Source organism: Gymnoscopelus braueri, assembly GCF_963280865.1.
Source record: "Gymnoscopelus braueri genome assembly, chromosome: 6".
Taxonomy (NCBI): Eukaryota; Metazoa; Chordata; class Actinopteri; order Myctophiformes; family Myctophidae; genus Gymnoscopelus; species Gymnoscopelus braueri.
In genome coordinates this window covers 7,980,272-7,996,510 of record NC_137607.1, presented here as the reverse complement: position 1 = coordinate 7,996,510, position 16,239 = coordinate 7,980,272, and the positions used below count along the sequence as shown (strand labels likewise).

Sequence of the window (16,239 nt, the reverse complement as noted above, 5' to 3'; positions counted from 1 at the left end):
TCAGTCAGCTCCATATATGGGCACAAAAGGGGGCATACCCATATATGGGCATATAATGTTGTTTTATTCTTCTGCTTTTCTCTTTTGCTTTATTGTTAAATTTAATTTATTGTTAAATACAACAACATTGTAATGTGATTCAAATGTTTGTTATCAGGGCGTCCTTGAAAAAGAGAGCTTGCTCTCAATGGGTTTCCCTGAATAAATATAGGACAAATAAAGAAAGAAAGAAAGATACTGATGACATCAGTGATCTCCATATATGGGCATGAAAGGGACAAGGACTGACAGATACAGAGATCCGGTTGTCCAGAGCCACAGATCCGACAGCTATGCCCATATATGGTCATGTGCATATATGGGACCGATCGTCTGTCTGTGTCTCTTTTGTGTCCATTTATGGAGTTATTTGTATCTGGCTGTGTATCTGGCTGTCCATGGCTCTTTTATGACCATGACCCATACTGATGTCATCAGTATGGGTGTGATGGGGTCAGTTTTGTAACTGCATGTTTTATCATTTATGGAAAACGCTTGATGGTGTGTGCACTGTGCAGCTGTATTCGTTATTTGAACTCATTATTTTAGTTCTTGTTTTTATGAGTTATTAGTTATTCAGCCCCCACATGAAGCCTCCATTTTGGGACATTTCATTAATTTCGTGAACACTTGCCCTGGCCTGGTTTAAGACTATTGGTGCATTCTTTTATATGCTGTTAACTTAATACTTTGTAGCTCTTATTTTTGGTGTTTGGATTATTAATAAATATGACTTCTTTGAAGTCTATGCTGGCGTATTCCATCAGAACGCTGAATATAATGAAAAAGAACACAAATGTAATTTACGTCAAGAGGACTCTTTTCTCGCCCAGGCAGCACATCTTCAAACATACAGAGGGAAAGTCTTTTTTGTTTGGGCGTCAGTCAAGTACTTCAGCTGCCAGTAGTGAAAAGGGAGAGGACTCATTTCTCAAATGGTTCCTGCTTCTAATTCCTGCCGCAACGTTTGGCCTTGGAACATGGCAGGTCAAACGGCGTCAGTGGAAAATGCAACTCATTGCAGATCTGAGAAGTCTTACTACTGCAGAGCCTATTCCTCTTCCTATCGATCCTCTTGAGCTGAATAGCTTAGAATACAGGAGGGTGACGGTTCGAGGACAGTACGACCACTCACAGGAGATGTATATACTGCCCCGCTCACCGGTTGACCCAGAGAAGGAGGCCAGGGAGGCTGGCACACTGTCCTCCAGTGGAGAGACTGGAGCAAATGTCATTACTCCATTCTACTGTACCGACTTAGGCATCAAAATCCTGGTGAACAGAGGATATGTCCCCAGGAAGAAGATAAGACCTGAGACAAGGGAAAACGGACAGGTGGAAGGAGAGGTAGATGTGGTAGGGGCAGTAAGGCTGACAGAAATCCGCAAACCCTTTGTGCCACACAATGATGTGGAGAACAACCGCTGGCACTACCGCGATCTCGAGGCCATGTCCAGTGTCACCGGAGCTGAGCCCATCTTCATTGATGCAGACTTTGGCAGCACCATTCCTGGCGGACCAATAGGTGGACAGACCAGAGTCACCCTGAGGAATGAACACATCCAGTATGTAATAACATGGTATGGTCTGTGTGCTGCAACTTCGTATATGTGGTATGCAAAGTTCATCAAAAAGATGATAGTATGAACTGAACAGCTGTCTGGATAAAACTGAGTTGTGTAGACATTATGTATTTACAAAAGATTGTACAAGACATTAGGTAGAAATGTATGAAATCCAGCTGCGTAAAATTTAAATAAACTCAATTCATTTTGAGCATCAAACCCTGGTATGTATAAGAACCTGTTTGAAAGTGTTTATTTGGAGTTCCTGGAGTCTATTATCCTCCAGGTGGCGTAGTCGACTCCAAAATTATATATTGGCTATGTCCACCTCACCACATGGGCATGCCCATATATGGGCATATCGGTTTCTGGACAACTGGATTTCCATATATAGTGTTGTTTCGGAATGTGGGCCCCCCTGGCCATCCTGACACAGACACACAGCTATAGCCACGGGGTTCAGTGGCACTGCCAGCCCACCAAAACTGTGCATATGGTAATAAAACAGTATCTGACATAAGCTACCAAAATAAAGTAGATGAAGAAAATGTATATCAACATTGTAACAATGATCCTCCCACACAAGCAACTACATTAAAAAAGTATGCGTTTGCCTGTTCAAGCCGCACAATAAAAATCAAAGGATGCAACAGTATCTTTAGCATCTAATGTGCATAAAAAGAAGAGACATGATGGACATCATAAATAACAGTATCAAATCATGTAGGTCTCTTGCTGTGTTTTGTTCTCTCTGTACGGAGGTACTCATTAACTTTATCAATAACTCTCTTTATATTTGCTTTCTGGATGCTGGGAAATTCCCTCTCAAACTGCTTCACACAAAAAAAAGCAAAACAATTAATCAGCTTTTATTTTCACTGTTATCTCTATGCAAATCAGCTTCTACATTTTTATTATATATATATATTTTTTTTATATATGATATGTGACCAACAAGTTGTGAAAGCAGTGGAAACCGGTTATGTTCCATGAGGCCCCTCTCTCCACCAGCTCTCTCGGGGGAGATAAGAGAGGGCGGGGGGCGGACTGTCACACAGTCCCCCGTGGTCCCCCGTGCCCGGTTCTCACTCGGCGGAGAGGGGTATTGGAGCATAATGTGACCAGTGAACGCCGGAGGCCGAACATGGACTAAACACACACCCACAAAAACAAATTTTAAAGTTTTTTTTATTTTTTTTATATAATTTGTATCCCCCGGTGCCAATTTGCTAAGTGATCCTGGGCACTACACCCCCCCCCACCACCCTAGAGAGGCCAGGGCCGAGCTCATGCCTCCTTCAATGCATGTGAGCCAACTGACCTTCTTATCACCTGACAGGGGGGAGTTTCCCTGGTAGGACATAGCGTGTGGAAGGAACACATTATTCCAACCAGTTCCCTTCCCCTCCATCAGGCGCCCCAGCTGACCAGGGGGAGGCAGTATAGTGACCAGGATTACTACATGTTTTTGTGAGGGGTAGGAGCCACAGGGAGAACATGCAAACTCCACACAGAAAGGCCCTTTCGCCAACCCCACCTAGGGTATGGGCGCTGATGACGCGGAGGAGAAGACACGCCCCCAGCGCCCACAGCAACCCCGGCGGGAATCGAACCCAGGACCTTTTAGCTGTGAGGCGACAGCACTACCGACTGCGCCCCCACGAATTTTAAAGTTACATACTACATACTGTCATTAATTAATAATAATCTTTATCACCGACAAATCACAACAGATCACTCTGGCCTGCTCTGCTCTCTGCGAGCAAGTGGAGCTCTGAATAGGAATGTGTATCGATCTCTCCACGTCGTGTCTGTGTGTGTGTGTGTGTGTGTGTGTGTGTGTGTGTGTGTGTGTGTGTGTGTGTGTGTGCGTGCATGTGTGTGTGTGTGTGTGTGTGTCTCAGTGGTGGAAAAAGTACTAATTTTTTTTGCTTAAGTAAAAGTATCAATACGTTATTGTAGAAATTGTCAGGATCCTTGTATCTCATTATGTATTGTTCCTATTGTTTCCTGTTCTCCTTGTACTTTTATTGTGTAGTTATGTTCCTAATGTTCCTGTCTGCCCTAGTGTTTGCTACCTGTCTTGTCTCACCTCCCTTTGATTAGTTATGTTCTCCACCTGTGTCCTGTTGTGCCCCAGCCAATCCCTGTGTTGATTTGTCTTGTGTTCACCTGTGTCAAATTAACCCTGTGTGTATATATAGACCCTCAGTTCCTCATGGTTCTTGTTGGAACATACATGTTATCTTGGTGTTCTGTTAAGATCTGCTCACCTATATGTTTATTAAGTCCATGTGCATATGACCTGCTCTGCTCCTGTCTTTGGGTCCTACACTTTTGCCTCGCACCATGATAGAAATACTCTGTTACAAGTTAAAGTCCGTAATTCAAAATATACTTGAGTAAAAGTACAAAATTATTCAAAATGTACTTAAAGGAGGAGTTCACCCAAAAAATGACCTATTTTATATCAATTGCACACCCCATGAATCCTTGAATTCATGGATTTATCTTTGTTTTTGTCGCATTCCTAAGCCAACAATTTGATGACCGTGTGTATTTCCGGTAGGCGACACAAAGAATGAACTTTGTCTCTCCTACCGGATACATTAGTCGGTAGGAGACGGGAATCAAATTATTAGCTTAGGAATGCAACAAAAACAAAAACAAATCCATGAATTCAAGGCTTCATGAGGTGTGCAATTGATAGAAAATATGTAATTTTTTGGGTGAACTACTCCTTTAAAGGACCAAAAGTTAAAAGTACTAAAATGTTTGAAAATAAAAGCTTGTAGAATGGCTTTTTTTCAAATAGCCTACAGTATGTATAAAATAGGTCTTAAGTGATTAATGTATGTTTTATAATATAATAAGACAGCACAGCACTTAATGAAAATAAACAATGGAGGAATGGAGGTTTTTTTGTGCAGACATCTAAAAATGGCAGCAAACTGCTCTATTCCCATTAAAATGCATTGGTATTATTCGCCTTTATATGTAGTAGAAAAGTTCGGTGCGGTGTCTATCATTTATTTATGAGTGGTTTAAAGGTTGATTGTTTTTATGTGATGACTGTGTATTACTTTGTAAGTACTTATATGCATTTGACAATATGTTAATTATCTAATTGTATATTATAGGCATTAGTTTTTGTTTAAGAATTGTGATGGCTTTGGTTGCTTTCATTCACCATTATATATGATGGTGAATGAAAGTAATATTCAATGTTGGTGTGAAGGTGCCATTACGGCTAAATGTTATTAAATACATTTATTATATTATACTAATTATACCATTTTCCCTTGGACATATATGGACCCTTTTTACAAAGTATTAATTTTACAGGAAACGTTGAAACGTATTTTCTTCTGTCAAAATCTAAAGTGCAGTATTTTATAACTTCTATACAATAACATTCATATATCAATTTTAAAGAATGAAAACATGTTTCTTAAATAACTGTATTTATAAATTATAAAATTACAGAAAATAACAAAAAACTATTGTATTTGATATGATGTGTATGATATAGACTTATAGAGTTATTCATTCTCCTCCTCCTCCTCGTTTATTATGGCCATTTGCCGGTCCAGTTCGTGGTCTTCAGGTGATAATTGTGGTGAATGGCTTGATGGTCCTGTGGCGGTAGAGGGGATTATTGAGGTGATGATGAAATTTGATGTGTGTTGAATTGTGAAATGTTCGATGTCCAAAAGGTGCTCTTCTATTGTGTCGGAGTTGGTGAGTGTGCGTGCGAGTTGTGGTTGTAATGATAAATACTTGGTGACGGCGGAGTGAGGGAAAGTGAGTTTTTGTTCGGATTGTTGTGTTTTGATGACGACAGTGCCTGATGTGACTGGTGTGTATGTGTCGTTTTTTTTACACATGGTACATTAGTGCATTTGTTTGTGCTGGTGTTGTGTACAAAGGTGACCATATATTTGTGACAGTGTGAACATTCCATTTGTGTACTAAGTGTGCATGCAGTGATAGGTGCGGTGACTGAATGAATGAATGAATGTTTTATTTCCGTGTCCGGACAATTTCTTGACCCAGCCCACATGGGATTATCAGACACATCAATTTTAAAATAAAAAAATAAAGTTACAAACATTCCAGTGTACACCCGACCAGCAACTCATAGTAAAGATTTGAAACAAACCACATACAGTACATACATTTATATATACCTTCACATAGAATACATACACATTTATAAAGAAATTCATCTATTATAAGTCACCCTTCTCCTTCTATGACACAGTGGTGGTGACATTTTGTGGGGGAGTGACTAATTGTGTTGATAATATGGATTGGGGAATGTGAATGTCGGTGCTCTGTGCAGTGATGATGCTGTCTGGGGTGGTGCTTAGTGATGGGTGTGAATAGTTTTTGTATGTCAGATGAGTGATTTTGTAAGATGATCCTTCTTCCATGGCTTTTATTGCTGTTCCCCAGATCGTCAAATGGCACTTCCCTGTGGGGTCCGCTATTTCTGCATTTCTCAGGTTGACGGCTCTTGGTGGATAGATAGTTTCTTCCGTGTAGCATTTCAGCAGTTTGCAGTTGATTTGTCCAATCTTATGACAAAAGAAAAGACAAGATATTAGGTTATATTAAGTTATTTCCGATGCATTACTGATGATCTTCAAAATACTTGCTGCACCGTCTCCTATTTTGATCTGTAGACTACATCTACATACTAATAATACATGCTCACAGTCTCACATATGTTACAATTGTGTATACGGCCCTCAGAAGTATCCATATATTTGATATTGTTGGATAAAAAAGTATTTGAATCCTATTAGTGGCCATTTTCTCCATAATGCTTTCAAGTAAAACACCTTATTGATTAGAAGATGTACTGCATTGTGATTGTATGAGAAAATGCCCACTGATCGGATTATAATGCTTTTTAGAACAATACAGAATATATAGTTACTTCTGGGGGATCGGATTTAACTATAACATGTGCTATGGAGTAAGCACTTTATATTTGAAATCGGAACGTTTATGTAGATACAAATGGGAAAAGTGCAAATACTATTAAACACATCTTTTTCCACACAAATTACAAACATTACTATAGGGCGTAGTCACACCAAACTGCAGTTACATTCTCATTGAATAGCAATTGTTAGCAAAACATTGAAGTTAAACTTCGACGACAACGTGCGTTCTCTAATAAGTCTAATGATGAAGCTTGAATTCAATACTTACTTTTTGATTTATTTGCAGGTTGCCAAAGTCCACGATATTAAACGGTTCATCCTCTGTTCTCGCCTTCATTTTGAAGGTGGCTGTGGCTAATAACACTTTGGAATAAGTGTTCACGATTATATTGGGTACTTGTGTGTCTGTAATACAAATATTAGATAAAGACATTTAGTTCTTATGGTAATATTATGTAGGAACAAAAGAAACAGAACAATGGGATTAAAAGTGATTTAACTGGTCAGGCAAATGAGATATCAGCATATAAGTGATCTTACACTAACTGTAGGCCTACATCTGTAATTGAAATTTGTTTATCCCTTAAAATCACGAAGGCTAATTTGACCTTTCAGATACACAAATAAAAAAACCACACTTCCACACCATTCGGACGGAAGATCTTACGATATACTACACCAGCTGTCTCAACCAAACGGTCCCATTGGCCAAGCAGCGCCAAAGCTGACTTGGACATCTGTCTACGGTCTGCGGCACTGGGACGTGCCTTCTGCCTCCAGTACACCAGAACCTCCTGAATGACAACATCAGCACTTTGCAAAGTGTGTAAGTCAGACAGGGTGTAACCGGGCAATGCTGTAACAGCAGCCTGAGTAACTTGAGCTACTGGCACTGGTGACACTGCTAGCTGTACAGTCTGGGGAGAAACCCGTTGACCCCTACACTTTCTAGCTAAGTGCCCGGGTTGCTGACACCTCCTGCATATTACAGGGCCAGCACGGGGGTGGTGATGAGTTTGACGAGTACCTGGTAAGAGAGCCACTACTTGCATTAGCTGGTTCAATTGCTCCTGTTGCCGTTGTAGCATCTCTGTTAACGCACCAAACTCTGAACTCTGAGGCCAGTCACTACTGGCCGGGTGCGCCCTGCCGTGAACAGCATACTGAACACCATACATCGATGGAACTGAATCGTTGCCACGCTTTTCACAAACGGGCCTGCCTGCCCGTTCCCAATGAACAGCTTCCTCTCTAACCTCAAGCAGAGTCATCGCTGGATGACAGCGTACCAGCTGCTTCAGCTCCCGATGAAGGGCTCTGTCCATGACATGCTCTGTGAACTGATCCCGCAACACAACCTCGGCATTAAACATGCTGGCCGAAGCCCGCTGTTTGACTTTCTCCATCAAGCTCATCAGAGCGAGAGAGAATTCTTGCAATGTCTCTCCATCCTGCTGTTTCCTGCTGTAAAATGCCTCCTGCAAAACTATGTACGACTGTGAACACCCATACAGGTCTCTTAGAATGCCAATGATGTTATTGGGATCCTCCCTCTCCGCAGCAGGGCAATATTTTATCTCCTCTCGTGCCTGTCCCTCTAGATGATCAAATAGAAAAAAAGCTTGGTCTATGGCCGAGAGGTAGCGAGTGCGCATGCAAGCATGCATGTATACTTACGCCAGACTTGCCACTGAAATATGGGCACTTTCTATCTCGCGGCACAAAGACCAATCTCTCTGGTGAAATAACACTGGCACCACCCAACAGGGGTGCAGGAGGAGGTGGGACTGACACATCCGAGGGAACAATACTAGTACTTGGCTGTGTATCTCTCTGCTCTTGTCTCAATGAACAATTATCTGCCTTTAGCTGTGCTACCAGCTCCCTGAGCTCTTGCAGCTCCGCCTCCATAGCGGTGACAGAAAACTTTCAAGACTTACAACCAAATTGAGTAGTACACAACCCAGGTCCTGAAGCGGAAACCAGGGAGCCCGTTTAGGCGACCAATGGGTCCTCTCACGTCCACTGACACACACTGCTGCTTTGCTTCAACATAAAAGAACATAAAACCACACCCAGCAAGGGAAGGTGTCACGGTAATATAAATACAGAAAAGCAGCAGTTGTGTCACCGGGCCTGAAACAACAAACGGCTGTTGTGTTATTCTACTATTTAATACTGACATTCTTTGAGACAAGAGCGGAGAGACAGACAGTGAACCTACCGTGTTTGCAAGGGCGGAATGCACAGTAGCACTGCCCGCAGCGGCGGAAACCGGGCACTAGGAAGCAACTGAAATAATAAAGGCCAAGGTTTACGGTCACTAAAAATGTCAACTTAACCACCAAATGAATGTGCTATACTGCGGAGAAAGAGGACCACCAACGTACCTTCTTGTGCGTGGTGAAATGGCACCACACGCCCGGAGCAAACACTCCCGAAGGATGTTTGTAAACAACCGGGGCTACAAGAGACAACAAGCTGTCACAGTCAAGTTCAATACCATGCACAGAGTACACAGGCGAGTGCAGGAAACAGCAAGATGGAGAGACATACCTGCGCTGATGCGCGACAAGACCACAAGCGAGCCCAACAGGCAAGCCTAGAATGGAAACAACCAGGAGTGGAGACAGACAGCTAACTCTGGTAGGAGGTGCACTGCTTTAATACTGATGCCAATCAGCCCACTGATGAGTGGGCGGAGGATGGGCCGTGGGTAGAGTGGGAGCCAACGCCCATCCTGCCACATATACAATAACATTCATATAACAATTTTAAAGAATGAAAACATGTTTCTTAAATAACTGTTTATTTATAAATAATAAAATGACAGAAAATAACAAAAAACAATTGTATTTGATATGATAGGATGTGTATGATATAGACTTATTCATCCTCCTCCTCCTCCTCCTCCTCGTGTATTGTCGCCATATGCAGGTCCAGTTCGCGGTCTTCAGCTGATAACTGTGGAGAATGGCTTGATGATCCTTGTGTAGCGGTAGAGGGGATTATTGAGGTGATTATGAAATTGGATGTGCGTTTAATGGACCCTTCGCTAAGCCCCACCCACTCCACACTGTGACTGGTGGTGCGAAGTTAGTCACACCCAGGCCTGGCAGCGCCTGGCAATCTCTGCTTCTCACCCATTGACTTGCATGTTAAATGACGGCTTTTCCCCTTAAAAATAATCGATCATTTCAGCAGCAATAGCTTCAAAATCTCTTCTAAATCTAGTCAACAAGGCCTGCAGTAGGCTATGCACTGGACAAATGTGCATGACATTATTTCAATAAACTAAAAACACGGGAAATGTTAGAGGGAGTAATAGCCATGGATACACGACGGTCGTCTGTCTCGACCGTCATGGATGAATTTCAACCTGGTGTTTGCACTTTCTCCATTTATAGCCTGTACATCTACAGAAATGCTATGCTTATCCCATGGCCACGGATGTTACATTTATGTACGTGCTCTCAAAAGTACCCGTATCATCCGTATTGTTCAATAAAAAGCATTTTAATCTGATCGGTGGCCATTTTCTCCATATGCTTTCAACAAAGCGACCCTATCGGTTGATAGGTGTATTGCACTCTGATACATTATAACTCTATGAGAAAATGGCCACCGATCGGATTAAAATGCTTTTTATTGAACAATACAGAATATACGGGTACTTTTGAGAGTCCCGTGCATCATTTTAACATCCGTGGCCATAGGGTAGGCAATTTATATTTGAAATCTGAACGTTTATATATATGTACGGACCGTAAATGGAGAAAGTGCAAACACCAGGTTGAAGTTGATCCATGACTGTAACAGGAGTTTTCATGTACCGCAGGGTAAGCCTACAGTAGCAGTTAATAAATAGACAAACAAATGAATGAATATACTTTAACGTGCGGAATCCGAAACAGGCAGCGCTGTGATTCTGAATTTTGTTACGATCACGGTGATTAGTAGCCTATTATTGACACCACCTGGGCGAGTGAGTCGTGTCGTGTAACTTTCCTGACGTTAAGCTGTGTATGTGTTCAACAACACAGCCATATTCAGCCTTGCAGTTTAAGTGCAGATTTCAGCTTGGGAAAAGCAGCCTCCAACGGGTTTGGGTACGTGGTTCATAGTCACCATTGCGTTATCGTGGTATTCCTATTCTTTTTTTTTTTTTTTTACTCTTTTTATTTGATTTTCAACATTAAAAACATTTCACATTTCATTGCCCCATGCCTTCCCCACCAACACAAATACAAGTTTTCCACTTTCTCTCTCTCCTTGTCTCATAGGTCTCTCAGTTCATTGTTTCATAATTTCTTCATACCCTCAGTTATTTTACATAAAAGGAAAAAGAGTAAAAGACAAAAAAAAAAACAGTAACAATAGAATTCATGATAATAACCATAGTAACAATGATAATAATAATACATAACAAAAGCCCGGTACAACAAAAATAATAACAAATGTATATTAAAGTTTTTTTTTTTTTTTTCTCAGCATTTATACCAGTTCATACATTGTTGTTTATACATGGTTATTCAATTTTTCATACTGTTTATAGTTCTTGTACCTAGCTGTTGTGAGGAGATCGATACTTTTTTTTTGTTTTTTATTATTTTTTATTAAAATTACCATTTTATCTTTATTTACTTTTTTTTCTTTTTTTTTTCTTTTTTTTTTTTTTTTTCTTTAAGTTTTTTCTCTTCCAGTCTCCTTCCTTAACCATTATTATTATTTTCCCTTTTTCCCCCTTTTGTGTGTTTTTCCTATTGGGATAGCTTCCCTTCAATGTTTCGTACATTATTGATAATGTTTCCCCATATCCTATCAAATTTCATTGGTTTCCCTTTCACATTATACATGATTTTTTCTGAGGTGGAGTATGACAGAAGTTCTCTCCACCATTGTTTGAGTGTGGGCGGTTGGTTAGCTTTCCAATTGGTCAGTATGCATTTTTTTGCTGCCGTCATTATTAATAGTATCGATTTCCTCTCATCCTTGGTAAATTCCGTGAGCCTCTCTACATCTCCCAATATGGATATTCGGGGGTCAGGGGGAACCTCTTTTTGTAGTATCTCAGACATATATTTATAAATATTCTTCCAAAAGCTATTCAGATGTGTACACTTCCAAAACATATGTATGAGGTCCCCATTCTCTGATTGACATCGTGGGCATGTAGGAGGTGTGTTGGGGCTAAATCGATGCATCCTCTGTGGGGTATAATACACACGATGGAGTATCTTAAATTGTATAAGTCTGTGATTAGTGCTAACCAGAGTTTTCTGTGAGCTCTGTAGTAGATCCTCCCATTCTTTCAACGTATATACACATCCAATATCATTTTCCCATTTCTGTTTGTGCTGTCCAGAATTATGTTTTATTTCACAATTCATAGCAGTGTATAATTTTGAAATTAATCCTTTTTGTGATTTTGCATTCCATATAGTTTTTTCAATTGGGGTTTCTTTAATACTAGGAAAATTCTTATTTATATTGGTTTTCACCCAACTCCTTATTTGCAAAAATTTAAAAAAGTGTGTTCCGGGTATCTGATACAGGTTTTTTATGAAAGTGAAATCGGCAAATATCTCCTTGACACAAAGATCCCCTAGTACTGTGACTCCTTTGTCTTTCCAGCTTGCAATAATGCCATATCTTATATTATCTGGGACTAAGGGGTTGTTCCATAGGGGTGTGTGTTTAAATAAAACAGGGCGAAGTCCTAACATTTTATGGCTTTCCTGCCAACACTCGAATGTGTGGCTAATAATTTGACTTTTTGTGATCCTATGCAAATTTTTTAGTGAGCCTAAAAATGGGATTGTCCTCAATGAAATTGGTTTCACCAGTTGTTGTTCTATAGTTATCCAAGCTGGGTTTGTATTGTCTCTTTGGAGCCAGGACCAGACGGTTCGTAGTTGTGATGCTAAATAATATAATTTGAAATTAGGTAAATTTAGCCCTCCTTTTGAGATTGGGGCTTGCAGTGTTGATATCTTTACTCTGATTTTTTTCTCAGCCCATAAGAACCGTGAGATGGTTCTATTTATTTCTATAAACATTTTGGAGGGACATTTTAACGGGATTGATTGAAAAAAATACATACATTTTGGCAAGACATTCATTTTAATTATATTAACTCTTCCGATTAGTGATTTGGGTAAGTTTTTCCACCTTTGTAGATCACTTTTAGTCTTCTCCAAAAGCGGTATGTAATTAGCTTGGTAGGCTTTGTTCAAGTCATTCGTGACAGATATTCCTAAATATTTTAATCCCTTTGGTTGCCATTTGAATGATGATAGCAGTTGATAATTGTTAAGTTGGGTGTGACTATTTAATGGCATTACTTCAGTTTTTTCGTAGTTAAGTTTGTATCCTGATAGGTTGCTATATTCTTTTATTGTGTTAAATAATTCTGGTAGAGACTGATCTGGCTTTGAAATATACAACAATAAATCGTCAGCATATAAAGATACTTTAGTCTCCTCCATACCAAATTTTATCCCTTTAATCTCTGAATTTGTTCTGATAGCAGCTGCCAATGATTCAATAGTGATAGCGAATAGTAATGGTGATAATGGGCAACCTTGTCTGGTTCCTCTTGCCAGGGGGAAAGGTTTTGATAGAATCCCATTTGTAAGGATCTGTGCTTTGGGTGCTCTATATAATAATTTTATATGGTTAATAAATGTTTCGCCAAAATTCATATGTTGTAATGTACTAAATAAAAAACCCCATTCCACAGTATCAAATGCTTTTTCTGCGTCCATTGACATCACTAATCTAGGCTCCATTTCATTTTTGGATAGCTCTATAATGTGAAAAAGTCTACGGATATTATCTGCCCCTTGTCTTTGTTGGATAAATCCCGTTTGGTCCTCATGAATCAGTGAGCTTATTACCATTTCCAGTCTTAGAGACAACATTTTAGAGATTATTTTAAAATCAACATTGAGTAGTGATAACGGTCTGTATGACCCACATAGGGTTTCATCCTTCGATGGTTTATGAAATACATTGATTGTTGCCAATTCGAATGTAGGCGGAAGTCTCCCTGTTTGAAAGGAGTCATTAAGCATGTTTAAGTATGGTGTGAGTAGCCTGCCTCTGAATTTTTTTAAGAACTCTATTGTGAACCCGTCCGGTCCCGGCGCCTTTCCCAATTATAAGTGATCCATTGCTTTTATAATTTCATCTGCTGTGATAATTTCATCCAACTTTTCTTTTAAATTGTCCGATAGCCTAGGTAGAGATATTTTATTTAGGAACTCTTCAGATTTTGGTGCATTTAATTTCCCCCTAGATTTGTACAATTCCTGGTAAAATGACTCAAAACATCTGTTGATTTCTTTCGGCTCAAATACCATTTCTCCTTCTTTATTTTTTATGGAATGGATTGTTTTAGCATCTTCCTCTTTCTTTATTTGCCAGCTGAGTAGTTTACCCGTCTTGTCTCCATTTTCATAATAATGATACCTAGTCCTGATCATGTCTGCTTCTGCTCTGCTAGTTGTCAAATTATTATATTCAAGGCGTTTTTGAGTAATGATGCTACCTATGTCTGAATTTTTTGTGATTGCGTGTTGGATTTCAAGTGTGTGGATTTCTTCTTCCAGTCTATTAAGATATAGCTTACTTTTTTTGTTTTTATTTGACGCGAATGACATGACTTGTCCCCTCAAAAATGCTTTCAAACTTTCCCATATCATTTTGTGTTGCCGAGGCTGAGTTTGTATTTAATTCCAAAAAATCATCTATTTCATGTTCTATATATATAATGAACTCCGGGTCGTTTAGAAGATGGTTTTGAAATCTCCATCTAAAAGTTTTCACGTGATTGGGAGTCTGGTTTAGTATCATTTTGATAGGACTGTGGTCCGATAAAGTGGCAGGTATTTGCATTCAATAATCTTAAAACTTAAAGATCTGCTTATGAGTATATTGTCGATTCTGGAATATGTATCATGTACGTTTGAATAGAATGAGAAGTCTTTTACTGTTGGATTGCGAGATCTCCATGCATCGATAAGCCCCATATCACACATTCCTTCTTTTAGAGTTTTTGCTGCTCTGCTTAAAGTGCATGAGTTCCTTGTCGATTTGTCAAGATTCGGGTCCAAAACCAAGTTGTAGTCACCTGGTATAATGCATTGACCATGTGAGCAAGTTAATTTAGCTATTATATCTTTGAAGAACTGTGGCTCGTCGCTATTCGGTCCATAGACGTTAACTAAGGTATATGGTTCATTATTTACGTCACATTTGATCATTATCCATCTTCCCTCCTTATCTTTGTCAACCGAGTGTATTTTAAGAGAAATTTGTTTATTAACCAATATGGCAACTCCTCTAGATCTTGAATTATATGATGAATAAAATACTTTTCCAACCCAATCTCTGCGTAATCTCTCATGCTCACTATCTGTGAGGTGAGTTTCCTGTATAGATGCCAAACCACAGTTTTTCATTTTTAGATAGTTCAATATTTTTCTCCTTTTAATAGGGTTATTAATTCCTTTCACATTATATGATATTACCGTTAAAGTACCCGCCATGTCACATTAAGTTGATATTTTAATACTTTAGATGTCCAATTCTCCACATAAAAGTGATCTTTTAGGTTCAACAACTCATATATGTTCGACATGCTCAAGGAATTCTTCACAATTAATCCTTTGTCCATAATGGGCATTACAATATGGTCCATAACTGAGTGTAATCTGAGCATCAATCTTTTTGACAAAGGAGAGAAAATAGTTGCATTGTATTTCCCTCCCCCACCCAATCCCACCCCCCACCCTCCATAATATTTCCTACCCCCCTTCATTTCCCCCCTCCACCCCATAGCAGAGAATAATAAAATCCATATAGCACCACACATGAAACCCATTTTCTTGTGGCTGAGATTATATCCCTCTACCTAACCTACCCTTCTACCGTGCTGGGCTCCATACCATAAATCCATTTTTCATTTCAGTTCACAACAACAAAAAAAAAAAGAAAAAAAGAGAGAAATATATGCACATATGTATCTACTGTATAAATCTCTTTTAATCAAAACATACTCGTTAGAAAATAAGCAATCCTATTCATAAAATTTTGAAATGAAGAAAACGTAACCCCCACCCTCCCCCCCCCAACAGACTCACTCACACACACACACACACACACACACACACACACAGCAGACCCCCACACACACACACATACAAACACAATTCAGAAAACCGTGGTTACGCCAGTAACCTAACGTCACCCAGCTGATGTTCGTCTGTACAGCCATCACCACTACAGCGTATGGCCAAAATAGCGCTACTCCTTCCACACACACACACACACACACACACGTCATTCCTTGCGACTGTTTTCTCCCAACCAGCTCTGATACAAATCTCCACTATACTATAGGATCCAAACGTGCATGCGCGCACGCAGGGGAGAGCGCAACAAGCACACCCTCCCCCACGCGCGCGCGCACACGCACACAGAGAGGGAGTGAGGGAGAGAGAGGCAGAGCGGGCGTGCGCCTCGCACGGACCCATTCCGCCATCCGTCCCCACGCACTCCCCTCCTCATTATTTCAAACCCAAAGACAACCACCTCCCCCACAATATACCCTTTTCATTTTGAAGTCATATGATAGTCCATCAACATAATCACAAACTTAATTCTAGCGACCATTC

General features: G+C 40.0%; 1 protein-coding gene across 1 annotated transcript; it reads left to right on the top strand.

Moving 5' to 3' along the window:
* Positions 1 to 988: 988 nt before the first annotated feature.
* On the top strand, positions 989 to 1,686 carry LOC308087337 (surfeit locus protein 1-like; the record flags this gene model as incomplete). The annotated part of the gene is made up of 1 exon (XM_080431117.1): positions 989 to 1,686. Exon 1 carries the CDS (start codon positions 1,048 to 1,050, stop codon positions 1,684 to 1,686), a length of 639 nt encoding a protein of 212 aa, XP_080287243.1. The 5' UTR covers positions 989 to 1,047.
* Between the last annotated feature and the right edge of the window lie 14,553 nt (positions 1,687 to 16,239).